The sequence below is a fragment of the Borostomias antarcticus genome (genome assembly GCF_949987555.1).
Source record: "Borostomias antarcticus genome assembly, chromosome: 26".
NCBI classification, from domain to species: Eukaryota; Metazoa; Chordata; class Actinopteri; order Stomiiformes; family Stomiidae; genus Borostomias; species Borostomias antarcticus.
Genome location: NC_140259.1, coordinates 11563736 through 11589168, shown reverse-complemented (window position 1 = coordinate 11589168; position 25433 = coordinate 11563736). Strand labels below are relative to the sequence as shown.

The following is a 25433-nucleotide window of genomic DNA, read 5'->3' as shown; positions in this document are numbered from 1 at the left end:
CGCCATCCTCTTTAAGGGCGGAGGTAGTGTGAGGGATGGGGTTTATCTGCCACATCCACGTAGCCTAATTGGGTGCACCTAACTGAACTGATTGAATTCCATGCCAGACAGCAGCAATGGACTGATATAAAAGAGGGACTCTCCTTGAAAGGTGGGTTTGGAGTGAGAGCTGGGGGCTCTGCCAGAGGCTGAACATCTCGTGTACAAATAAGTGTTTTTGTTGCCTGCTTTGAGCCACCAGGTTATTCTCTCTCTCCACTGTTTCTTGCAGTGTCGGCCTGGCCAGGATTTACTGTTAGCTTAGCCAATTTTAGGGTGCTGTGTAGCTATTTTACATGTATACCATGTGTAGCTTTGTAGTATAATGTGTGTAGTATTCTTAGCCCCTGGCCAGGGTTACATTTTCCTAGCCTATATCTTTTCTAGCCTAACTGATTGCCTGGACCTTGACATTGTTGTTCATGCCTCTCCATTGCCCTGAGTATTGGTTTGTTACAAGTTCTTTATTTTATTTTATTTCACATTGCTGTTGTCCTTCTTATACATTGTATATATTCATGTTGATATTTTTGACGTAACATGTAATACAATGTTGTTAAATAAAATAAATTAAAAGAGAGTGGGGGTGGGTAGGGCTGGTTTGTGATTGGGCCTACGTATATATATTTACCGGTACACGCGTTTCCTTTTCCTAGTGATCCCGGAAGTGAGGCGGGGACTGCTTAGCTGGCGTGTACATACGAGTTACCAACCAAAACTAGCTAGCACTTCACCGGGAAGTAGCTGTTCGGGCTTGTTAAAATGTTACCCTTATCTATAAAAGACGACGAGTACAAACCTGCCAAGTTCAATCTCCTTGCCAAGTTTTCAGGATGGTTTAGGTAAATTATTTTTATATAGCGAGCCATTTATGGGGGTATTGTTGTTGGTGCTGATTTTCTTTCCAATAACAGAGCTAGTGCTAGCTTAGCCACCTGTAGTGCACTAACCTGGCTAGCTAGTAGAACAGCTGATTGGTAAACAGTAGCAGTAGAAGAATAGAATTGAGGCCCCAAGCGGATTTGTTTCATCAGCATGATAAGTTAGCACTATGAATTACAGCAGTGATATCCACTTCCATGTTAGCTTGCTTCATTTGAGCTAGTGCTAGCTATGCTACGTGGCTGAAGTGACTAACCAGATCCAGGAACTAGTCTGTTATGGCTAGCCTTTCATTCAGCTAAGTTAGCTACTAGCCATTCAGCAATGATGCACCACTAACATCACGCAAAACTGGCCAGGTAGCATAAAGTTAATATAAGCTACTTCCTATGTTATGTTTCAGATCCATCCTCGCCGATAAAACGTCCAGAAATCTTTTTTTCTTCCTCTGTCTCAATCTGTCCTTTGCTTTTGTGGAGTTACTGTATGGCATATGGAGCAATAGGTAAGTTCTGCACCATCAACAGGGTGAACCCCTAAAACACAGGCAGTTAATTTCAGGATGTGCCACGTGTAAAGCAAACTAACCCAGGCAATACAAATGTATTAATACTTAATTTTACTGTAGTTAGTCAACTTTAATGTATGTAATGTAAGGCATATTAAAAGTTACTCTGAACTAATTTGAATAAGATCTGTTGTGGAAAGTTGAGAACACTTCAGATAAAAGGTGTTTTAAATAAGCCAATTTTATTTTAAGCCAGTCTATGTTGTTAGATTTCCTAGACTTCCTTATGGCATAAGACAGGCAGTTCACACCACAACCCTAACTCACCTTAACTTTCCCAACTAACAAGGTGTTTCCAGCACACAGCTTACACCTGTTGCAGTAGTACTGTATCTGTGTTGGTCTACTGTACTTGTACTCACCACCAGACAGGCTGCTTAGGATTTAAACCACAAATGTGTAGCACAATGTGAGCAATTAAAATTTCAAAACTCCTCTAAGTGTAGTAGAGAAATGTGAAAGGTACTCACAGACCCACAAGGGTTGTCTTCCACCCAGCTGGGTTTGAAAGCCAGTCGATGCTAATAAACATCTTTAATCTTAAGATAAAAAACAAACTAACAAAAAAAGCTTCTTGTGAGTTTCTGCCATTGAGCTCGGTATGTTTCTGCCACGGGGGCTCAGCGATCACAGCCCTCGCTATCGGGCAACAATAACATCTTGAGCTCAATAACAGAAGAGTAGGAGAAGAGAAGACAGTTCGGTCAATGGATTTTCCATTTGTGTTTTAGCTACAGATTAAACACGTTTATTATCATCGTCTGGCTTTCAAAACCCCCGGGGTGGAAGACACAACCCTCCTGCATCTGCGAGTACCTTTGACATTTCTCTGCTACACTTTATCTGGGAGTTTCGCATTTTTGACCAGGCGGACTGAAATTAGTCTGATGATGCCGCTGCCATAGCATAACATAGCAGCCAGATAGTAACAGTCCTGAAAGGGGCTACACAGCACTATTTTATGCAGGACATTTAAAGTAGTGGTTCACAACTTATTGAGATGGTGGAAAGCAGGCAAATGTGAACTGGTGATTTCGTTATTTAATGGGTTGTTATCTTTCATTCCTCTCAGTTTAGGTTTGATCTCAGACTCCTTTCACATGTTCTTTGACTGCACTGCACTCTTAGCTGGACTTGCAGCTTCAGTAATCTCCAGGTGGAGGTCGAATGACTCCTTCTCATATGGGTAAGTACTATAGATGTAGATTGAGTGCATTGCCTATTGACAAATGCATTTGTTGCCCATGACTAGAATCGATGTTGCAAGGTAGAAAATTGTGGAACCATGATTGTGGAACCATGAATTTTGTTACTAGTACTGTGGTTCATCAGATGTAAAATGAAAAATGATTTACCTTTGTTTACCTTCATTGTCCCCCTCACTGGTGTGGATGTTCAGGTACGTGAGAGCAGAGGTGTTGGCTGGGTTTGTGAACGGCCTTTTCCTCATCTTCACAGCCTTCTTCATTTTCTCAGAGGGAGTAGAGGTAAGCCAAATAACAAGTCGTTATATTTCTAAGTGAATATTATCTGATTCGATTTGAATTTAAGATCAAATATATCCAGGCTGATATTGGATTTTTGTATCCAGTTACAGTGTAAAATTCATACAAAAATCTTCTGAGATTTAGATTTCGAGACCTGGAATGAGTAATACACATTTTCCTTTATGGCCTGGGCTCAAAACGGCCCTACAGAAAATACTCAGAGATAATTTCTTCTTTATTTTTTAACAAATTACTAAATCAAAATAATTCCATTTGATATAATACCACCACAAATAGTTTTAGGCTGTATTATCAAATATTACTGCATTGTGTAAATGAAGGAAAGACCACTGCATTGGATGCAACTTTGGTGAAGCAATCCTGGTATGGTAATAGAACAGCTGTAACATCTGATGTGATAAAGAGTCTGAACATAATATCGGCCAAGGATATTGGTCAACTAGGGCTGGGCGATATTGCCCAAATTTTCAAGTGTTACGGAGGATTCACGTCACAATTTTAATATATTTTCTTTCTGTTTACATGAACTCCAGACAAAATGATTCAAAAATTGTTTTCTTTATTAAAACAGTATGATCAATATCAACAAACAACAACATTAGCAAAAAACAACCCTTGCAAATGGTGTCTGTGCATTATTTGTTCAAAAATATATATTTAAAATAAAATAAAGCACCACTGGTAGGTCATGACTGGAGAAACATTCACAATTAATATAGCCTATTACAACAAACAGGTTGCATTTTACATTTTTGTTGAGCAAGAAAGGTCTGTAGTATTAGTATGCTCTCTCTGTATAGTTCTGTTACTGAAAGGTCTGTAGTATTAGTATGCTCTGTCTGTATAGTTCTGTTACTGAAAGGTCTGTAGTATTAGTATGCTCTCTCTGTATAGTTCTGTTACTGAAAGGTCTGTAGTGTTAGTATGCTCTCTCTGTATAGTTCTGTTACTGAAAGGTCTGTAGTATTAGTATGCTCTCTCTGTATAGTTCTGTTACTGAAAGGTCTGTAGTATTAGTATGCTCTGTCTGTATAGTTCTGTTACTGAAAGGTCTGTAGTATTAGTATGCTCTCTCTGTATAGTTCTGTTACTGAAAGGTCTGTAGTATTAGTATGCTCTCTCTGTATAGTTCTGTTACTGAAAGGTCTGTAGTATTAGTATGCTCTCTCTGTATAGTTCTGTTACTGAAAGGTCTGTAGTATTAGTATGCTCTCTCTGTATAGTTCTGTTACTGAAAGGTCTGTAGTATTAGTATGCTCTGTCTGTATAGTTCTGTTACTGAAAGGTCTGTAGTATTAGTATGCTCTCTCTGTATAGTTCTGTTACTGAAAGGTCTGTAGTGTTAGTATGCTCTCTCTGTATAGTTCTGTTACTGAAAGGTCTGTAGTATTAGTATGCTCTCTCTGTATAGTTCTGTTACTGTGGGACCGGAGCCTCAGAATGCTGAAGAGACACATTGCTCCCATTTCGCCACCTGTAGTTCAGGTGCTACTGTGTGCTAGTAGAACAGGTTTGTCATGCTGTTCCTGGTAGTTTTGATTGTCTCCGGTCTGATCTGTTTCACAACTATGTATAGTTCTGTTACTGTGGGATAGGAGCTGGCCTCAGAATGTCGAAGTGACACATTGCTCCCATTCCACTGCATGCTTATGTTTCAGCTGCTGGAACAGGATTGTCGTGCTGCTGCTTTTATAGTTCTAATAGAGTTTTTATAGTTCTAATAGAGTTTTTATAGTTCTAATAGAGTTTTTACTAACTTTTCACAGCACTGTGATCTGTTTAACAACACCTCAAGAAAAAAAACAATTTCAATATGACTTTGATGTTGATTGTTTTGGACTTTGTGACTTCTCCCTCTTTCCCATGCCACCTGACAGAGGGCTCTGGAGCCACCCGACGTTCATCACGAGCGCCTGCTTCCTGTGTCCGTTGCAGGGCTACTGGTCAACCTGGTGGGCATCTTCGTGTTCCAGCATGGAGGCCACGGACACTCCCATGGCGAGGATGGAGGTGCTACCACAAGGACTGCTCTTGTTTGACTTGCTTTACTTGTAGTACATTACAAGCTCTCTGGACTAGTTCTACTTACTCCCCCACTTACTTTCACACTATGCTACACTTTGTTTGAATTTCACTGGTCCAAAGTTTGTTTGCTCAAAACACCACCTCTCTCACTCTCTCTTTCTCTCTCTCTCTCTCTCTCTCTCTCTACTCTTTAAAAACATCCATTATCTAATTTGTCCCCTTACATTCTCTTTTTCTAATCTTTGCTTGTAGATGGTTTGAAGTCTTCAGTAATTAATTTATTTTGCATTAGAATAACCTGTAATAGGCAAGTTACATTTGACATGTTCCTTGGAGATTACCCTAGCCTGTAATACAGGTCAACTAATAACACAGTGAAGTGGGATGTGTATTATATATATATATATATATATATATATATATATATATATATATATATATATATATTAGTTCTTGGAGATTACCCTAGCCTGTAATACAGGTCAACTAATAACACAGTGAAGTGGGATGTGTATTATATATATATATATATATATATATATATATTAGTTCTTGGAGATTACCCTAGCCTGTAATACAGGTCAACTAATAACACAGTGAAGTGGGATGTGTATTATATATATATTAGTTCTTGGAGATTACCCTAGCCTGTAATACAGGTCAACTAATAACACAGTGAAGTGGGATGTGTATTATATATATATTAGTTCTTGGAGATTACCCTAGCCTGTAATACAGGTCAACTAATAACACAGTGAAGTGGGATGTGTATTATATATATATTAGTTCTTGGAGATTACCCTATCCTGTAATACAGGTCAACTAATAACACAGTGAAGTGGGATGTGTATTATATATATATATATATATATATATTAGTTCTTGGAGATTACCCTAGCCTGTAATACAGGTCAACTAATAACACAGTGAAGTGGGATGGGTATTATATATATATTAGTTCTTGGAGATTACCCTAGCCTGTAATACAAGTCAACTAATAACACAGTGAAGTGGGATGGGTATTATATATATATATATATATATTAGTTCTTGGAGATTACCCTAGCCTGTAATACAAGTCAACTAATAACACAGTGAAGTGGGATGTGTATTATATATATATTAGTTCTTGGAGATTACCCTAGCCTGTAATACAAGTCAACTAATAACACAGTGAAGTGGGATGTGTATTGCCGACATGATGCATTTTTCACACAATAGTGAGTAGGTTACAGTAAGATACAATGAGTTTTATATGTTTACATTTTCTTTTTTTGTTGATTACATTTTAATCTATTTCTGCAGGTCATGGCCACAGTCACGCTCTGTTCAATGGCAGCGTGAGTCATGGACACAGCCATGGGGGGCATGGACATGAACATGAGTCCAAACACGGGCATGGAGATGGGCACAGCCACGCAGGGCACGGACACTCTCATGATGAGCCATGTCATGGTGAGGAAGCAGCTCCCTTACCAGCTGTAGAAAACAGCAATGCACGTGCCATTTTCACATTATTGCAGAAGGGGGCGGTGTTTCCACACAGTCCATAGTACTGGATGTTAGCTGTGTCTACGCTGCTTTAGTTATGGTGTCATTGAAATTAGCAGATTTCTGTTTTGTCTGCTTGGCTAGTAGCATGTCCTCCCCTTGAGCTCACATGAGATTAAATCTAAAATTGTTTGTCCTTGTTGCTTACCAGCAACAGTTTATGATCCACGCAGTGACATGTTTGTTAAATATTAGAGGTCGACCAATTAAATCGGTTTTGCAGATTAATTGGTGCCGATAGGACGTCTTTACAACTATTGTTATGGGCTGAACTAGGCTCTGATAGTGGCCGATGGCTGCGCCGCCTCCGCCCAGTGTAAATAGACCTTATTCAAACAATATAGGCCTGATCCACCTAATCACACTTAAGGATGTTACATATGTTTCACACTTAAGGATGCTACTGTTACATATTAATTTATTTTATCTATTAAAAACCAAAATTAGCTATTAGATATAGGAAGATATAGCCTTCTACTATTGGCTGTGAGGAAGATATATAGCCTTCTACTATTGGCTGTGAGGAAGATATAGCCTTCTACTATTGGCTGTGAAGAAGATATAACCTACTCTGGGCTGTGAGGAAGATATAGCCTTCTACTCTGGGCTGTGAGGAGGATATAACCTTCTACTCTGGGCTGTGAGGAAGATATATAGCCTTCTACTCTGGGCTGTGAGGAAGATATAGCCTTCTACTATTGGCTGTGAAGAAGATATAACCTACTCTGGGCTGTGAGGAAGATATAGCCTTCTACTCTGGGCTGTGAGGAGGATATAGCCTTCTACTCTGGGCTGTGAGGAAGATATAGCCTTCTACTCTGGGCTGTGAGGAGGATATAGCCTTCTACTCTGGGCTGTGAGGAAGATATAACCTTCTACTCTGGGCTGTGAGGAAGATATAACCTTCTACTCTGGGCTGTGAGGAAGATATAGCCTTCTACTCTGGGCTGTGAGGAGGATATAGCCTACTACTCTGGGCTGTGAGGAGGATATAGCCTTCTACTCTGGGCTGTGAGGAAGATATAGCCTTCTACTCTGGGCTGTGAGGAGGATATAGCCTTCTACTCTGGGCTGTGAGGAAGATATAACCTTCTACTCTGGGCTGTGAGGAAGATATAACCTACTCTGGGCTGTGAGGAAGATATAGCCTTCTACTCTGGGCTGTGAGGAGGATATAGCCTTCTACTCTGGGCTGTGAGGAAGATATAGCCTTCTACTCTGGGCTGTGAGGAGGATATAACCTTCTACTCTGGGCTGTGAGGAAGATATAGCCTTCTACTCTGGGCTGTGAGGAGGATATAGCCTACTACTCTGGGCTGTGAGGAGGATATAGCCTTCTACTCTGGGCTGTGAGGAAGATATAGCCTTCTACTCTGGGCTGTGAGGAAGATATAACCTTCTACTCTGGGCTGTGAGGAAGATATAGCCTTCTACTCTGGGCTGTGAGGAAGATATAGCCTTCTACTCTGGGCTGTGAGGAAGACATTCTGAGCGATTCTCATCAGTGAAACACAATTATTCATAGAGGAAATTAATAGTGAAGGAAATGAACTGATTCTGATATGTTATGCCCTGTTGGGCATGTAGGCCTCAGAGATGACAGAGGGCAGGTGTGTGCAGGTAGTAGAGGCTTAAACGCCTGAAGTTAAGAAACATGACAGGTAGGCCTGATCCCCCTGAGTTTTCATTATTATTTGCTTTTTAGCCTACGTTGAGTTTGATGATCCATATGTATTTATTTAGGTTTTTAATTTATTTGACAGTGGTTAGCTATATATATATATATATATATATAATATGTATATAGCTATCGGCCGATCAATTGGCTATCAGCTTTTTCCTGCTCCTAACTATCATTGCAAACACAAACATCAACAAAACATAAGCAATTTACAACAATAATACAATTAAGATCTAAAACAGTGACAAGTTGAGGAACAAATGTCTAGAGCCATGGCTCTATAAGAGAGACACAAGAACTGAGATGTACAGTAGCTGTTTGAGATTGTTGATATGTTTGCCACCATTTGCACTACTGAGAAAGAAAATAAAAGTAGTTCTGTTCTGTGTGTGTATGCATGTCTGATCAGTCAAATGTTAGTCTCCTGTATGTAATGGTTGTCTTCCTCTGTTCCAGATGACCTGCACACGCCAGGGAAGGGCTCCAGCAAACAGATTCTAGAAGGTACCATAGCCAGAGAACCACACCCCACAGTCATGTAATTAGCCTAATTCAAACAATAAAATAATTGTTACTTGTGGATGTAATACTCCCCTTTATACCAGTGTATTTTCCCAGACTCCTGTATAGAGCTTTGATGCAGTGCAGTCTTTGCCCACCAGGTGGCCTAAGAGTCTATCTCACAGAGAATTCAAATAGCAAAAGTGAATGTGTTGGACTACCAGTGTTTGAATTTTTAAACTTCTGTGATTTCCCAATCCTGATTTATTTAAAACACTAGGAATCAAATTCAATTTGTACACCTTTGATCTGTGACCTCAATGGCCATTCTTCTGACATCCTAGGTGCCAGAAAGCATAGAGGATAGCTGTGATATTGGTGCTTTTTTGTTTTGTTTTATGGAATGTGACTGAGCATTTGGAGCCTGCGGACCTCGTGGTTTTACGTCATGTCCAGGAACACTGTCACTTTAAATGTGATTGTCCTGGCGTCTGTGGGAAAGAGCTGAGAAGAGAAAGTAGTTTGTCCCTTTCACCCGCAGAGATGGGGAGGGAGAGAGAGAAAGAGAATGGGCCCATTGGGAGGCCTCCTCAGGGGAAACACAGGCCACACAGAAGCTGGGGGCCGTATGGGGCTCTGGGTAAAGGCTGATGGGGGGTAGAAGAAAGAAAGCCAGGGAAAGGGGGAGGTGACATAACCCCTGTCCTGTTTTGCCATAGTAGACTGCCTTTCCTCTGCCGTGGGGTGAACTGTTGTGAAGCTAGACCAATCCAGAACCCAGGAGACTGGTCCTGTCTTTGATGCCCAGTGGATTTCTGTTTAGATACAATTTTGCTGATTAAGCTTATTTAGGCTAAATGGCCAAAATGTACACCAGAAAGATGGGATTCATAATGCTCAGTGTTATTTTGTCATAGGGATCTCTTTTAAAGCAATACATCGCGATATTTGGACCTTTACAAACATGTCTGGTGCTAATTCTACAATTAGATTTACTGAAAGTAAGCCGAATCGTCCAAACAGTCTACTCAGAAAGATAAAACATTGACATTTATTACCTTTTAAAACTCGCGCCCCCGGGACGCAGCATTCACTTGAAGTGTGCATGCGCAACGTTGTGCTTAAACAACACAGTAGTAGCTAACTATTCCAGCGTCTATGGATATCATGCGTTTTTTAAGCTCAATGATATCATGGTGGAGGTGAGAAAACCGAAGCGAAACATCACGGAGGAAGCCAGAAAAAGACAATCTGATAACATTACGACAGTACGACAGTGCATTTACTCGCAGAGCCTGTGGGGGCGCAGTTCCGAGAAAACCGGAGAAAACGCTATGTATTGCTTTAAGAGAGCAAATTCTTCAAGGACCCCCTCAAAATCAAAGCACAATTTTTTCTTTGGAGTACGAAGTTTTGGCAATAAAATCTTAGTCTATAGTTAAATAATTTGAGACAGCAAATTTTTTACAGCACAACAACCCCAAAGTGTAAGGAAAATTGCAATGCAATTTCTGAGCAGCTTTTGGAGCACTGCTTTTAATGAAAGTAAACAAGACATTGAGCATTAGATCTCATATGGATGTGTGACCTGCTCCAGGACTGTAGCTAGTTAGCAGACTTGACAAAGGCACCCTTATCTGCACAGTATCCAAGAGGAGAGTTGAACTTTTCAACCATATCAAATGTATTGTAGAATGCGCCAGCAAGTAAGGGAATGTCCGACGTTGCTTTCCTTTCTCAGATCACTTGGCCTATGAATGATTAACTATTACTTTAATGTCTAAAGTGAAATTATGTGGTAATGCCTGTTACTTTTACTAGATTCTATGGCTTTTCTTTTATTCCTGCACTTTTCAAATGAATTTGTAGTCACTCCAACAGATTTTCATCATGGGCACAAACCTAGCAATCTGTGAGTTAAACTGTTCAAGTTGTGCCCCTCACACACAAGCTTGGATACCGAGCCATGGGCCGGCACTGCCCATCTGGCCCCCCTGATCCTGGCTGGGCTGGGGGCCCTGGACCTCCATGGGCTCTGGGCTGGGGGCCCTGGACCTCCATGGGCTCTGGGCTGGAGGCCGGGGACCTCCATGGGCTAAATTCACAGCATTTATTAGCCAATTGCAATTCTTAAATGATAAGTGATTTATGAGGTGTAGGAAGCCTTTAACCGGTTCTCTGGCCATCTGCCGGCACTGATGGAACACTGCTAACGGGCTGCCTGTTGATCTTGTTTTGCAGGAGTGTTTCTGCATATTGTTGCGGACACTCTAGGAAGCATTGGAGTGATCATCTCAGCTCTCCTGATGCAGAAGTACGACCTGATGATTGCAGATCCCATCTGCTCCATGCTCATTTCCATTCTCATTGGAGTCAGGTGAGTGGATATTACTACTACTTAAGTCTTGTATTTCAGACTTTTTAGACAGTAGCTTTGCTCATATGCTCCCTTGAATAGTGCCTTTCAGTGTAGTTGCCCTTAGTTTCTCTTGTTGGTCAGTTTTCCATCTGGCCGTCTTAACCACTGAGCCCCACCCTGGTTTCAACCATGAGAAGACAAGAAAAGACAGCATGTGTTTCAGTATGTTCCTCTCTTACCACTTGAAACTGGCCACTGGTAATCTCTCTTGAACCACTGTGAGAGGCAGAATTATAGGACCAGTACGGTGGGAGGGGAGTGCCCAGAACACATGGCATCCCAAGATCTCTTCAAACCGACTGCATGGAGATAAAGTAGATGTGAATGCTGTGTCAGCTTCAGGCTCAAAGAATTTTGAAAATTGATTCCACTGAGTAGGCCTATCTGGCTTTTATTTTTCTCAATAAAAATCTATTCTTCAGGCCCTGTATCTGTCCTGCATTGACAGCTTTCTAACGGGCAGATCAGTTGTCAGGAAATAGTTAGCCTTTTGTCAATGACTCCACACTTATATAGCAAAATAATATAGGTGGCTATAAATTATGTTATGCCATGTAGTATCTCATGAAACCTCTTCAATAATGAAGGGTTAGGGTCAATTCATTCCCAATGTGTCAATGATGGGGAAAGATTTGTAGGAAACGTTTAACAAATGTTTGTATACATTTTTTCCATCTTGAACATCTTCTACAGTACTACTACAAAGGAGGGCTACAGTACTACTACATAGGAGGGCTACAGTACTACTACATAGGAGGGCTACAGTACTACTACATAGGAGGGCTACAGTACTACTACATAGGAGGGCTACAGTACTACTACATAGGAGGGCTACAGTACTACTACATAGGAGGGCTACAGTACTACTACATAGGAGGGCTACAGTACTACTACATAGGAGGGCTACAGTACTACTACATAGGAGGGCTACAGTACTACTACATAGGAGGGCTACAGTACTACTACATAGGAGGGCTACAGTACTACTACATAGGAGGGCTACAGTACTACTACATAGGAGGGCTACAGTACTACTACATAGGAGGGCTACAGTACTACTACATAGGAGGGCTACAGTACTACTACATAGGAGGGCTACAGTACTACTACATAGGAGGGCTACAGTACTACTACATAGGAGGGCTACAGTACTACTACATAGGAGGGGACCCCCAAGGCACAGCAGCAATAGCAGACAGCATCATTATACATTTATTGGAATCTATGAACTTGCAATTGTAAAAGCTGGGGGTTGTTTACCGTATGCCACCTAGTGTGTAATTTGGTTTTAAGAAGGTATAACGCCATCAAGAATAATTATATTGAATCGTTACCCCCAATAAAAGTTGCATTGGTATGTAGAACAGATGTTTTTGTGAGGACCATCAGATCTGTGTGGTTCTATTTTTCAGCGTGTAGAGGACAATCTAAAGTCTGCTTTAAGGTAGACGTTCCTCTACACGCTTTGTGGTATGCTCTGCTAAAGATGAATCTGACAATATGGGAAAAAAAATTAGAGGGCCTGTGTATTGAAATGCATGACTTTGTAAAGCCTGTTTCAACCACTTTTTTTTTTTTTTTGCAAACATGCTGTTGGGAGTAGTGACTATGTGGTCAGATATGTCTGAACAAAGCCATTTCTCATTTGCTTGAGTGGGATTTTGTATTTTTGAGGCTTAAGCATTTTGGACTTAAGTACAATATTTTGGACGCGCTAACCTATTCTGTGGGACATACTGTAGCCTACCTACAGTACCTGAACCCTAACCCCAATCTTGTACGTGTGGGTGAACCCTCTCAATACAGGCGTGATATGGAGCAATTGAAGGAAGAATGTGTGTCTTGCCAGTTGAAGCCATTACAGTACATAAAATAATCAAAAACAGATTTATTTCCTTTAAATATTTGAAGAAAATGCACTCAATCTTCAGCTGTAAGGGTATTTTGCTACTTTAAGAAGGTTTTGTATCCTCTGGAAAGGAGCATAATTCAGAACGAAAGTTTGTTCACCAGGGATTTAAAAACATTTCCCCTTGGTCATCATTTATTCGAAGCTCCACCCTGATGGCAGAGCTACGTTTCAATGTGCCTTGATGTTGTAATTTGTTTTCATTGTAATCAACTTCCTGTTAGTTTAGGGTTAGGGTGGTGTGGAATTCCTTTGGGGCCTCATTGTGATATCTTGATTTAAAAAGGAGCTCTGGAAAGTTCTGCATTACTTAACCAACAAACTTCAAATAAAAGACTAAGGAAGACAATTCTAAATTATTAGGGCCCGAGCACTGGCGGTGCGAGGCCCTATTGAATTTCGAAGAATTATTATTATTCTCCTACCTTCTACCTTCTTCTTCTTCTTCTCCCCAAACAAATGCCTTTTTGGCGGCCTAAACATCGATGAAAACGGATGAAACTTTGCAGATACGTCAGTCCCGGTGAAAAATTTGATGATTCATGGGTGACGGAAATGGGCGTGGCAAAACGGCTCAAGAGCGCCCCCTGGAAAATTTAAAATGGCGAGCCCCACCTTTCAGTTTGATGTAGGCGAACGAAATTCGGTGGGCATATGTATTTCATCGAGCCACACTTAAATGTCTCTTGGAGCTATACCCAACATGCAACAGGAAGTCCGCCATTTTGCTCTTAATGTGCCATTTTGTCCTTGTTTTGACCATTTCCATGCCTCGTACTTCGACGAACTCCTCCTACAGATGTCATCCGATCAACTTCATATCGGGTCAGCTCCATCTTAAGACCTTTGTGATCAAAAGTTATCAAAACAATTGAGTTTTCACCAAACACCCTTGCCGTGGCGCCCCGCCAAAGTTTGACATTTCGCCATAAAACACGAAGTCCTCATAACTCCTCCATACATTATCCAATTTGTCCGATATAGCTCACGCTTCATGACGGTTCTGTCCTGAACACATCTATGTGTCGGTATTGAGTCACACTTACAGCGCCACCTACTGGTGAAACAGGAAGTCCTCATAACTCCTACATACGTTATCCGATTTACTCAACATTTCTCACGCTTCATCAAGGTACCGTCCTGAACACATCTATGCTTCGGTATTGAGTCACGCCTAGAGCGCCACCTACTGGTGACAGGAAGTTTCTCTCAGTACTGCACACCGGAATAGCACAGCCTTTAACGGCGCAGCACCCCGACACGCGTGGGGTGCGAGGGCCCGCTCACTGCTGCTCGCAGCACTAGTTGGAAGTATATTTTAACAATCTTTGGAAAGGTCATCATCCCTCGTAGGACGCCTGGTTCATACAGGAGAAAGTCGGCTCGCTGATATACTATTTTATTATCGAGAAATCAAAACATAGCAGTCCCTCGTTTGAAACTAATAGTCTGATTGGATATTGCTGCACTTGTGTTCCCATCTCTAAAACTCCCAATTGTTTGATTTGAAATGTTATTTTCCTTTTCTGCCATTGACAACATTTGATGGGTTGATGACGTGCTCCTTCATTGGTGATGAGCTGCAGAACCCTTTGCATTTGTCACATGTACAAACGTTGTTGATGTTTTTGCCTTGGGCCAGCCTTGTTGGTCAGAGCCCTGGGCCAGCCTTGTTGGTCAGAGCCCTGGGCCAGCCTTGTTGGTCAGAGCCCTGGGCCAGCCTTGTTGGTCAGAGCCTTGTTGGTCAGAGCCCTGGGCCAGCCTTGTTGGTCAGAGCCCTGGGCCAGCCTTGTTGGTCAGAGCCCTGGGCCAGCCTTGTTGGTCAGAGCCCTGGGCCAGCCTTGTTGGTCAGAGCCCTGGGCCAGCCTTGTTGGTCAGAGCCCTGGGCCAGCCTTGTTGGTCAGAGCCCTGGAGCCTGACTGGAGGATGGTGGTTAGAGGGGCTCCAGCATGGAGCATGGACCTCTCTCTCTCTGGGGCTCCAGCATGCCTGGGCTGGGCCCTGTCACCTCTCTCTCTGGGGCTCCAGCATGCCTGGGCTGGGCCCTGTCACCTCTCTCTCTCTGGGGCTCCAGCATGCCTGGGCTGGGCCCTGTCACCTCTCTCTATGGGGCTCCAGCATGCCTGGGCTGGGCCCTGTCACCTCTCTCTCTCTGGGGCTCCAGCATGCCTGGGCTGGGCCCTGCTGCCTCTGGGAACCACAGCCACGCTCCTCTCCTCCCTTGTGTCCGGACTGCTGGATGAAAGGAGATCAGACGCCCGGTAATGACTCCGGGGTGAAAGTCGTGTGTTTAGCATAAATGGACATGTGGCATCATGTAAATGAGGATCACTAATCAGGACCTTTGGGGACCTGCATGAAAGGGAGATCACTTCTGAGGAGATGATGTGCCTGTATAGAGACAGTGTTCCTAGTCATAATTATATGGTCATACAGTGCCACTAAGATTATTTGGATTACTGATATTATATCATAACTGCAGCTGGAGTGCATGACCAAATGAATGCTACAAGGTTTTAAACAAGTCACTTCATCTCCTTCTATTCAAACCGTCTGTCAAACAGACATTTTGAATACACTTTCCAAAATATACATGTAGATGAAAGTCAAAGAAAACTACTATGATTGATATAAAATAGAAATCCCAATATGTAATTTGGAAATTACTACAAATATTTTAATAAACATTCTAAAATGTAAATAAGTCAGAGCAGCAATGGAGATTGTGACTTTATATTCCTCTCTTACATGCCAATCTGGTGTAGCTGACCGTAACAGCAGATGTTGATTTGACATGCTTCTTATGGAGACATTTGTCTCTTGTGGGATGGGTATTTCATAATTTCTACCCACAAATTTCACTTTCATTCAAGGTATGTCACTTTATTTTGCTTTTCATATGAATACACTGTATACTGCCTTTTGGAATGTGGAATGGTTGGATAGCCTATGTTTGAAGATCCTGTGTTTATATTGTCTCTGTGATTTGGTTGATCTGGCCAGGCCATCCGACAGTCTCAGGTGAGGGCTGGTCATGGCCAGGCCATCCGACAGTCTCAGGTGAGGGCTGGTCATGTAAGGCCATGTAAGAGCAGAGCACCAAAAGTGCATGAATTCCATCTGGAGATTTCTACCACTAGGGGCAAACAAAAACAGGACAGAATGTTACTGCTATAAGACCATATTTAATTTACCTTTGCAATGAAATGAAAACAAGGATTGGTGTGCCTCACCTCTGTGTAAGCTTAAAACATGGGAATGTCACTAGAAAAAGTGGTTTTGCCGTACATATTTCTGAAACAATATTAATGCCATAAAAATGGGTTTTGTGGTGGTCTTGTTTTGTGAGGCTGCCTCGGCTACACAGGAAGGCTGGAAACAATGGGCTGATGTGGGAGCAGGGCAGCCCCCTCGTGCTGGTAGGGTTAGGGTTAGGGTGGAAGGAAACAATGGGCTGATGTGGGAGCAGGGCAGCCCCCTCGTGCTGGTAGGGTTAGGGTTAGGGTGGAAGGAAACAATGGGCTGATGTGGGAGCAGGGCAGCCCCCTCGTGCTGGTAGGGTTAGGGTTAGGGTGGAAGGAAACAATGGGCTGATGTGGGAGCAGGGCAGCCCCCTCGTGCTGGTAGGGTTAGGGTTAGGGTGGAAGGAAACAATGGGCTGATGTGGGAGCAGGGCAGCCCCCTCGTGCTGGTAGGGTTAGGGTTAGGGTGGAAGGAAACAGTGGGCTGATGTGGGAGCAGGGCAGCCCCCTCGTGCTGGTAGGGTTAGGGTTAGGGTGGAAGGAAACAATGGGCTGATGTGGGAGCAGGGCAGCCCCCTCGTGCTGGTAGGGTTAGGGTTAGGGTGGAAGGAAACAATGGGCTGATGTGGGAGCAGGGCAGCCCCCTCGTGCTGGTAGGGTTAGGGTTAGGGTGGAAGGAAACAATGGGCTGATGTGGGAGCAGGGCAGTCCCCTCGTGCTGGTAGCCTTCCTGTTTTCATTTGATTGTCCAGAGAACTGGCAAACATGAGGTGACCATGTACAGTCATTCATAAATAATGATGTCGGCAAGGTTTCAATGTCAAGTAAGGTTAACGCAATAATAGCGTTAACATTTTGAACCTAAAGGTTTTGTTTTTCAAAAGGCAGCTAACCAAGTACAAGCCCAATATAGACTGAAGGTTATTGGCTGTGTGCTCAGAAGATAATAGTGCTTGGTACACCACAGATAGAATGCTTGTGTGCACTGGATTTTCAAATGTGCTTCTACCATTTCTAGACCACTGAGTTTACTGGCCATTAAACTCTTCTCATTACTGCTAATGTAAGGGTGGCTTTAGTCCCCCAATGGCTCCCCATACCTTAATAACGAGGTAAAAGGGGAAGAGGAAGTCACATCACTATTTCACAAGATGAGTGTGTAACTAATAATTGTGATTACCTCTGTAATTTCAATCATGACTTCCCATTTTAGTTGTCTCTCCATTTTGAGAAATATCTTTTGAGAAAATATTGTCCTTTGAGTAGGCAAAAATGTCAAGATAATGTGGTTGTAGCATATCTTGAACAGAAGATTCCCATTTTACCCAACTGATTTCAGTTTGTAGTTTTGTGATGATGTGGCAGTCAAAGACTGATTGGTTTAGAGGTTGAGTCATCAAAACCTAAGTGAATACTTTTGTTTGACCTTGTGTAGAGCTGTGTTCTTTCACGTGGAGCAGGGGGAGTTGTGCCCACGTTGACTGACCAAGTAGGGTGCTAAGCGGTGTTTAAGGGGAATGGAGGAGTGGGGAGGAGGAGAATCTGGTTTTAGGGATGGGGAGAGACGCCAACCCCCAGTAACCATCTAATGGCTCACATATGCAGTGGTGGTCGGTGGCCCGTGGTTTTGGGAGACTAGTTTGCCATGGCACTTTCTGCCAGAGGTGGGCTTTGGGAGACGGCAGCCACAAAATGGTTGTCAACAGAAGAGAGAAGGCAGAAAGGGAGTTAAGTAGCTGCGTGCCACAGTCCCCTGGCCTCATGTGAAGTCATCAGTCCCCCTGGCCTCATGGCTAGTCATGTGAAGTCATCAGTCCCCCTGGCCTCATGTGAAGTCATCAGTCCCCTGGCCTCATGTGAAGTCATCAGTCCCCTGGCCTCATGTGAAGTCATCAGTCCCCTGGCCTCATGTGAAGTCATCAGTCCCCTGGCCTCATGTGAAGTCATCAGTCCCCTGGCCTCATGTGAAGTCATCAGTCCCCTGGCCTCATGTGAAGTCATCAGTCCCCTGGCCTCATGTGAAGTCATCAGTCCCCTGGCCTCATGTGAAGTCATCAGTCCCCTGGCCTCATGTGAAGTCATCAGTCCCCCTGGCCTCATGTGAAGTCATCAGTCCCCTGGCCTCATGTGAAGTCATCAGTCCCCCTGGCCTCATGTGAAGTCATCAGTCCCCCTGGCCTCATGTGAAGTCATCGCTAATCTTTGGGACTTTCCCAAAGTTTTATTTTACTGTCACTACATTTTTATTAGTATTTTTTCGTTTGCAGAATTGTTTTCTTATTTATATTAAACTAAAAAAGACATGGATTTCTTGCAGTAGTAGTTTGCACTCGCAGAGCTATGTTTACATATACATTCTAGTAATTTAGCAGGCGCTTTTATCCAAAGCAACTTACTAAAAGTAAATTTCCCTAGAGTAAGTGAATCAACTGTACCAACTGTACATTGTCAGTCAGTCAGTGGGGGTAGAAACTTAAACGAGACAGTTGCTTTTATACTCAGGGAGACAGTAGAGGGTTACTTCCTGGAGTCTAGGTTTCAGCAAAGCATTGTGTGGGAGATTTTTGGTTAAGAAGTATAAATAAATATATAAATATAAAAGTATAAACCCATTGTCCACAGCAAAGTGGCACAAGGCCCTTTGCCTCAGTAGTAGTGAGAAGGCTACTTCTCTAGTACTGCTCTCTTGCTGGTCGCTTCCATTTACCTTCACAGTAGTCTGGATGGACATGCCCTCTCGTTTCAACCTTGGTTTGGCTTTCGGGAGGAATTCTTGATTACCAAGAGGTTTATTTTGTACAGAAAATAATTGACCTTGAAAGAAACATGTTTTCCATTAGTTAGTTCTGGGTTTCTCCCTCCCACTCTGGTGTTCTTCTCATTCATATTATTATTATTATTCAGCTCAACTCCTGCTCCATCAGCACCATATATCTGTTCAGCCAGACTTGACATGTCTTGTTTCTGAATGTGCCAGGTTAATATCAATGTTCTAGGAGGAAGACATAATTATATTGTTGTGACCTTCTGTTTCTCCCCCTTCCTTTCGTGGGTCCAGCGTGGTTCCTCTGCTGAGGCAGTCCATAGGGATACTGATGCAACGTACCCCGCCCGCCCTGGACAACGCCCTCCCAGAGTGCTACCAGAGGGTATGTCCTGCACAGGGACGCAGCCACAATCAAATATCAAACATCAAATATTTTTGAACGAAGAATGCACTCTTAGAATAAAGCGTCTCCAGTCAGGTTGATCAATCTTATTAAAACCCCTCTTTCTACAAACGTATAAGCAATTGCAAAAGCTTGAACCTAGTAGAAATGTATTTGATAAATTAATATATTCTTCTAATAGTGCTAATGTGGGGGACTTTCCTCTGCACTTCATCTAGTCATTTGTAAGAACACTTTTTTTGTTTTTGTAGCTAAGTAGGAGGACACAGTGAAAGAACAACCACTAGCCTTTTGGAAGCGGATGTTGGTGTGTCTGTGTCTGTGAGAGAGAGTGAAAATATGAATATATATAAAATATTCTTTGCTGGTGTGTAGGTCCAGCAGCTGCAGGGCGTGTACAACCTGCAGGAGCCTCACTTCTGGACCCTGTGCTCAGACGTGTACATCGGCACGCTCAAGCTGCTGGTGGCTCCCGAGGCCGACGCCCGCTGGATACTGAGCCAAACGCACAATATTTTCACACAGGTAAGAGTCACGTCTGCCACACACACACACACGTCAGGTCCATTAGACAGTTGAAGAAATGTAAGTGCATCAACCCCCACTTCCTGGTGGTGTGGGCAGCCTTTGGTCAGGGTAACAACGATTAGGTTATATAACAAATATTTTTCACGCAATCACACATGCATATCAAGATGATGCTGTAGTGTGTAGACTTGCAGGAAGTTGTTTATCATGTCTATCATATCATGTAATCTTTGCAGTTAAATTTCCCTAGAATAGACAGCGAGTTGGACATGTTTTATGTAAATTCAAGGCGACTCGTGGCTTAGAGTTCAGATTTGTAACGTCCATTTGTCATCTGGTCAGTGCTTGAGCACTCCCCTCCTCACATGTCTATCAGATGTTAGGAAGCCCACAAGCGAGCATTGGGCGGCTGCATGGGCCGCGCGTCCGGGATTGGGCGCCTGCATGGGCCGCGCGTCCAAGTGCTCATGTCCAGTCTTGGTCAGGGACTGGACAGGAGAGCGTTGTTTTTATATTGGGGTTATTTTGGGAGGAAGGAAACCCTGGTGAACACGGGGAGAACATGCAAACTCCACACCGTCATTAAACCATATTTTTTAACATTGATGCCTCTCCTGTTTCTGAACTGACCCTGGTTAATTTGGTAATAAACTAACTGTAATAAATCCTGATTAAATGTAGAGCTTTGTTTTGTAAGCTGCTTTGCTTTGTCTTGGACTGAAAATAGACACATTGCTTTATCTGGTTCAATTTGAAAAAGTCGTCGCAGAAAATGAATGTCTGCCATGTGCTTTATTGATACCAGTGGCTATAAACCAAAGTGCGCCGTCTGACACTTTTCCAACATTAATTTTGTCTTTAGGCTGGAATTCGGCAACTGTACGTCCAGATTGAAACAGCAGCAATGTAGACCTCTTCTATCTCCTTGGGATATCTGGGACCAAAGCCCTGAGTGCTGCTGTGAACCTTCCTGCCCCGTTCCCCCGGCAACCTGCATCTCTCTGCATCCACATCACAGACCAAGGAGGAAGACTGACGCAGATACAGGAACAGCACAATGCAACCTTGATCAGGAATACTAAACGGGGGGGGGGGGGGAGAAACTTGCCAATTACGTGATGAATGTGTGATGAACTTGAACCGTGCTATGGACGTGCAAATCCCCCTTCCCTCCACCAAACTTTTCTTTTTGTCCTTATGTTTATTACCTCACAGGTCCTTCAATTTCACCTTTTTTTTCCATCAAGATTGGGTTTTTATCGCTTACGTGTCGAGTACCGAGACTAGGGTTGCGTTTCAATGGACATTTGTGCTAAGCCCCACAACTGTATTATGGTCCATTGATAGGTCTATTTTTGTACTTAAACTCTAATCATGACTGTCATTACAGCGGGACATATTCCATTTTGCCATTTAGTTGCACTTTGTAGATTTGATGGTCATAGTGGGTTTCTTAAGTGCCTTTTTCATAAAATCATTGACAATCTTAAGTCAGATCCTCATCTGAGTGATCTTATTCGTGCAAGTGCAGAATAATATCCTCCAAAAGACAGACCGTTATTATTGGTTTTAGACATTCCAACCCATTCCTAGTTTGGGAACTTGGTCACACTTCCTCAACCAATCGTTTATGCCAACACGTTCCCTGGGCCCAACATGTCATGAATGACTTAAGTGTTACATGCCACTATTATGAATCTCTACTTTAGAAACATTCTCAAACCATAATTATCAAAAGCCCCCGATTCACTCATATGAAATGGCGGATGGGTAAACAACCCTTTTGTCAGACCAACCTTTTATAGTTGTATGACTCTTAAATTGATTGACAGATGTGAAAATTAAGATTACGTTTCTTAATCAGTCCTTTTTATTTGACAAGTATGCAGTTGGCCAGTTCAAACATTTTGAAATGTATTAAAGATAAAATGGAGGTTTACATGGTTAACCTAAGGCAAAGGTTTTCAAATCTCCGTTTCCTCTTGCTATGACAGGATGGGTAATGGATCAGGAGATAAAGAAATCACTATTTCAGGTGTCATCTTGGATTTCCACTTGTGAATTTCAGATCAATTGGTAAAATATAACATATCGGAGAAATGTTTACTTCTGGTACGTAAGGGAAACTGAGTTGCCTTTGTCAATGAAATTCCATTAAACTCATGATCATTTTAAATAGATTCATTTTGTAATTTATGTGCCTGAGTGTTTATCTTTTGAGGTTTGATAATTGCTTCAACAGAATAGTACAGTCCATGCCAACCGGCTTATGTTTTTCCACAAATTTGTACTGTGCTTGACAAAAACGGAAAACCAGCCACAGTAACATCTTGGACTGTGTGAGACACAAAACACTAGATCACTGACGTGGAATAAACAGAAACTAATGAAAGAATATCACTGCACCTAAACGAACATCTCTGTGATTTATCCTAAAAACGGTCTTTATTGTCCAGGTATCAACACAGAGTAGGAGGGCCAACCCTAAACCTAACCTCTAACCCTCCCTTGAATACATTCTTAATCAGTTTAGTCCGTTCATGACTGGCACTCCTCGTCAGTCAGGACTTCAATCCTATTATCTGAGAAAGCGGACTATGTAAAACTGATGTGTCAAGGATCTTTGGGATGCTGACATTTACTCAAGTAAATTAGAAATTAATTAAAATTATTAATTATGATATAACAAATGTTCACTGATGTGATGTTACCGAAAGGAGAGTAACTTCCAGTACAAAAAATCAGGAGGCAAGACATTTCTAGGTGGTATCATCTCCTACAGCCTTTATTATGATTTAAAGAACCTTTAATTCGCGTTTATTCCAAGAGGAAGTCAGGTAGTACTGTATGCATGGTCCCTCAGCTGAATAGTAGGCTTGTAGTTTACCAAAGTCACGCCCCTTCCTCCACATTTTCAGGCCCAGAAGTCACAAAATGAACTACAATCATGGAGCCAACTTCACAGATAGCCACTGGGCAATTATCTGGGGCTTGTAGTTCAGAGTTTTGCATCAGCAACATTATGACAAATGTTGTGCCTTCCTAGCAGCTTGGTATCATAATGAATGTTACCTTGAATGTTTTTGAAAAGTAACATTGCGCAGACACTGATAAAGGGGTGTATGCCTTTCTTATTATTTCACCTCCACCACTCCAGATATTCAGACATTGTTCTTAGACCTACCTAATTTCCTTATGACCATTTGGAGACATTTATAATGGCATAAGGAGGAGAACTTAACGTCTTACATGATTACCATCCTGTATCAGTTCATCTGTAAGTTATAAACGCTCACATAAAATATGGCTTGTGGCAGTCCCTTATACTTCTTGAAGCTCTGAGTACAGGTGTGGATCATTGAGTGAACGTGACAACCAGTTGAGTCCAGGTGTGTGCGCCCAACCTTCCAGTCTTGAGGTGTGTGTACATACATGAATATGTGGACAGCCAGCCTGAGATGTGCATTAGGAGACGTATGTGGAGCTGTCAGTCATCTTCAGGTCCTGCAGCGCGTTGGGAGCAGCCGACAGGCGCAGCATGTCTACCTCCAGTGGGTGCAGGTGGCCCGTCACAATCATGGAGTGTAGCGGACTGCCAAGATCACATAACGCCAGCTGACGTAAAGTCCCTGTGTGAATCGCCTGGTCCGCAGCTCCCACCCTGGCAAGGCCCACGCAAATGGTATCCTCTGTGATGGCTATAAGAACATGGAATAGGAACTCCAGTCATAATGGCTACCAATAGCCAGTGTTGTAGTACCCCATCACTTCACATAAGGCTGATAACAGGAGTGTTATCTTGTCCTAGACTACTAGAGCAATAGACCTTTCCTATTCGGGCGGCAAGTTCCACCCCCCGAGTTACTGTTACTATGCCCCACAAGCTTTGGAGCACTTTACTAAAATGTCGACTGAACAGCACATAACCTACCTGATGATTCTCTCAAGGATTCCTGACAATATTGCTGTATTTTATTTGCCACTACTGTCTAAGAGAGTTCTACAGAAAGGCCTGAACTACTTTACACAAGGATGTATCCATGAGATTTGTTTTTTGGACAGAGCAGGTGACATGAGTTGGTACTATAATGTTAGCCGATCTATGCGGAAGGCACAGACGCCTCACAATCTCCAGATTGAAATTCATCAGGAATAAATCATGGAGTCTTACTGCACATGTAAAGCAGGGTCAGTAAGTTAGTGGCATCCATTATTAGACAATGGCCTGTGAGAATGATCCGCTAACTACTAGCTACGGGCTAATAAGCTACGTACATCAAGCACCAAACATTACTAGCTTCGTACCTTTTTGTGTCGGCGCTGCTGTAACGTTAAACTAGTGTGTGGAGGGAGGTTAAGAGTATCATACAGCTCATTTTCTTATAAGATTATGGTATAGCAGCTGCAGACCGTTTTTGTGTATGTTTTAATGGTCTGACATGTCAGAATAGTGTTGACTATAGGTTAGCTAGCTGTGATAGCATGTAGCTGCTAGATATCAGTAGTGAACTGATGGGCTAGGAGCAAAGTTGTTTGCTTAACTGTATGGGGCCTTCCACAAGCCTTAAAACATTTTTTCTGTGTTTTAAGTTTCTGTAGTCTCTCTGGTCATTACTGAATGTTCCTTAAGCACATCTAAGAACAATTTTCTTCAAACTAATGTCTAATCTATGAACACAAAACGTGAGAAAGCTTTGTTTGTGGGACATCATGGCGGCACTGTCACAAGGGACGCGGTCTTAAGAAATCAGGCAACCTTATTGGTTATTATTCTCTGAGTGACTGACAGGTCGGAAAGGTCTACTGGATTGGAGAAGAAACTGATTTGTGCCCTGCCCTCCCATATTACAAAAGAAATCCAATCATGTCGGCCAACCCAGCTGGTTCGCCTACAAATAGATAAGCCTAATGATTTTTTGTGCAAAACAAGTAAAAGAAGCACATAGTAGCTTGCAAATATTACAAAGCAGATTCAATTCCATGTCTATCCATTATTTTTACTTTTCTGACCCACCCCCCCCACCCCCACCAAACCCTATTACAGAGCAATTGTTAATACATGTGTATTTCCATAGATAGAAGGGCTACTTAGTGTAGTGTTAGCAACAGTTTCGTCTCAGACACAGGTAATAAGCTGAAAATTATATCTAACGTACAGTGGCTGAATGTTCTATAAATAATGTCTGTTGACCTTGGAGAAAGTGGCACTGAAACGAGCGAGTCACTCACCTAAGTCCTCTCCCCTCTCTCTCCTGTTGTGTAGTATTTCCAGGAGTTGCTCAGCCGCTTGGCTCACAGTCAGATACCTGGGCGGCTCATAGATCTTGCGGCCCCTTAAAAGGACAAGAGATTCAGAGCATCATTGCTTGTTTGGTATGGTTGATGGATTTAAAGTCAATTTGATCCATGG

The 25433-nt window shown here is 42.5% G+C and overlaps 2 protein-coding genes across 3 annotated transcripts in view; one reads left to right on the top strand and one right to left on the bottom strand.

The window, feature by feature from the left end:
• Nucleotides 1–740: 740 nt before the first annotated feature.
• slc30a7 (solute carrier family 30 member 7) lies at nucleotides 741–21290 on the top strand. The gene is made up of 11 exons (XM_084459022.1): nucleotides 741–881; nucleotides 1325–1426; nucleotides 2562–2675; nucleotides 2889–2976; nucleotides 4875–5007; nucleotides 6328–6477; nucleotides 8711–8758; nucleotides 10997–11132; nucleotides 19384–19474; nucleotides 19871–20020; nucleotides 20886–21290. Exons 1-11 carry the CDS (start codon nucleotides 802–804, stop codon nucleotides 20931–20933), a joined length of 1140 nt encoding a protein of 379 aa, XP_084315148.1. The 5' UTR covers nucleotides 741–801; the 3' UTR covers nucleotides 20934–21290.
• dph5 (diphthamide biosynthesis 5) overlaps nucleotides 15980–25433 on the bottom strand; it is a 22467-nt gene continuing 13013 nt past the window's right edge. Inside the window, exons 6-7 of one of the 2 annotated variants that reach the window (XM_084459024.1) lie at nucleotides 25253–25356; nucleotides 15980–16219 (exon numbers count right to left, since the gene is read on the bottom strand). In XM_084459024.1, the coding sequence (XP_084315150.1) occupies nucleotides 16155–16219; nucleotides 25253–25356 (169 nt within the window). In that variant the 3' untranslated portion in view covers nucleotides 15980–16154. Of the gene's footprint in view, nucleotides 16220–21435; nucleotides 23722–25252; nucleotides 25357–25433 lie in introns of those variants that run through there. The other variant, XM_084459023.1, reaches the window with a different exon arrangement.

Bases quoted from the DNA above. Each gene is read 5' to 3' on its own strand.
- slc30a7 (XM_084459022.1), top strand. From the start codon at position 802: ATGTTACCCTTATCTATAAAAGACGACGAGTACAAACCTGCCAAGTTC. The intron at 2,977-4,874 runs GTAAGCCAAATA...GCCACCTGACAG, and splicing joins TTTTCTCAGAGGGAGTAGAG to AGGGCTCTGGAGCCACCCGA. The intron at 8,759-10,996 runs GTACCATAGCCA...CTTGTTTTGCAG, and splicing joins CAGCAAACAGATTCTAGAAG to GAGTGTTTCTGCATATTGTT.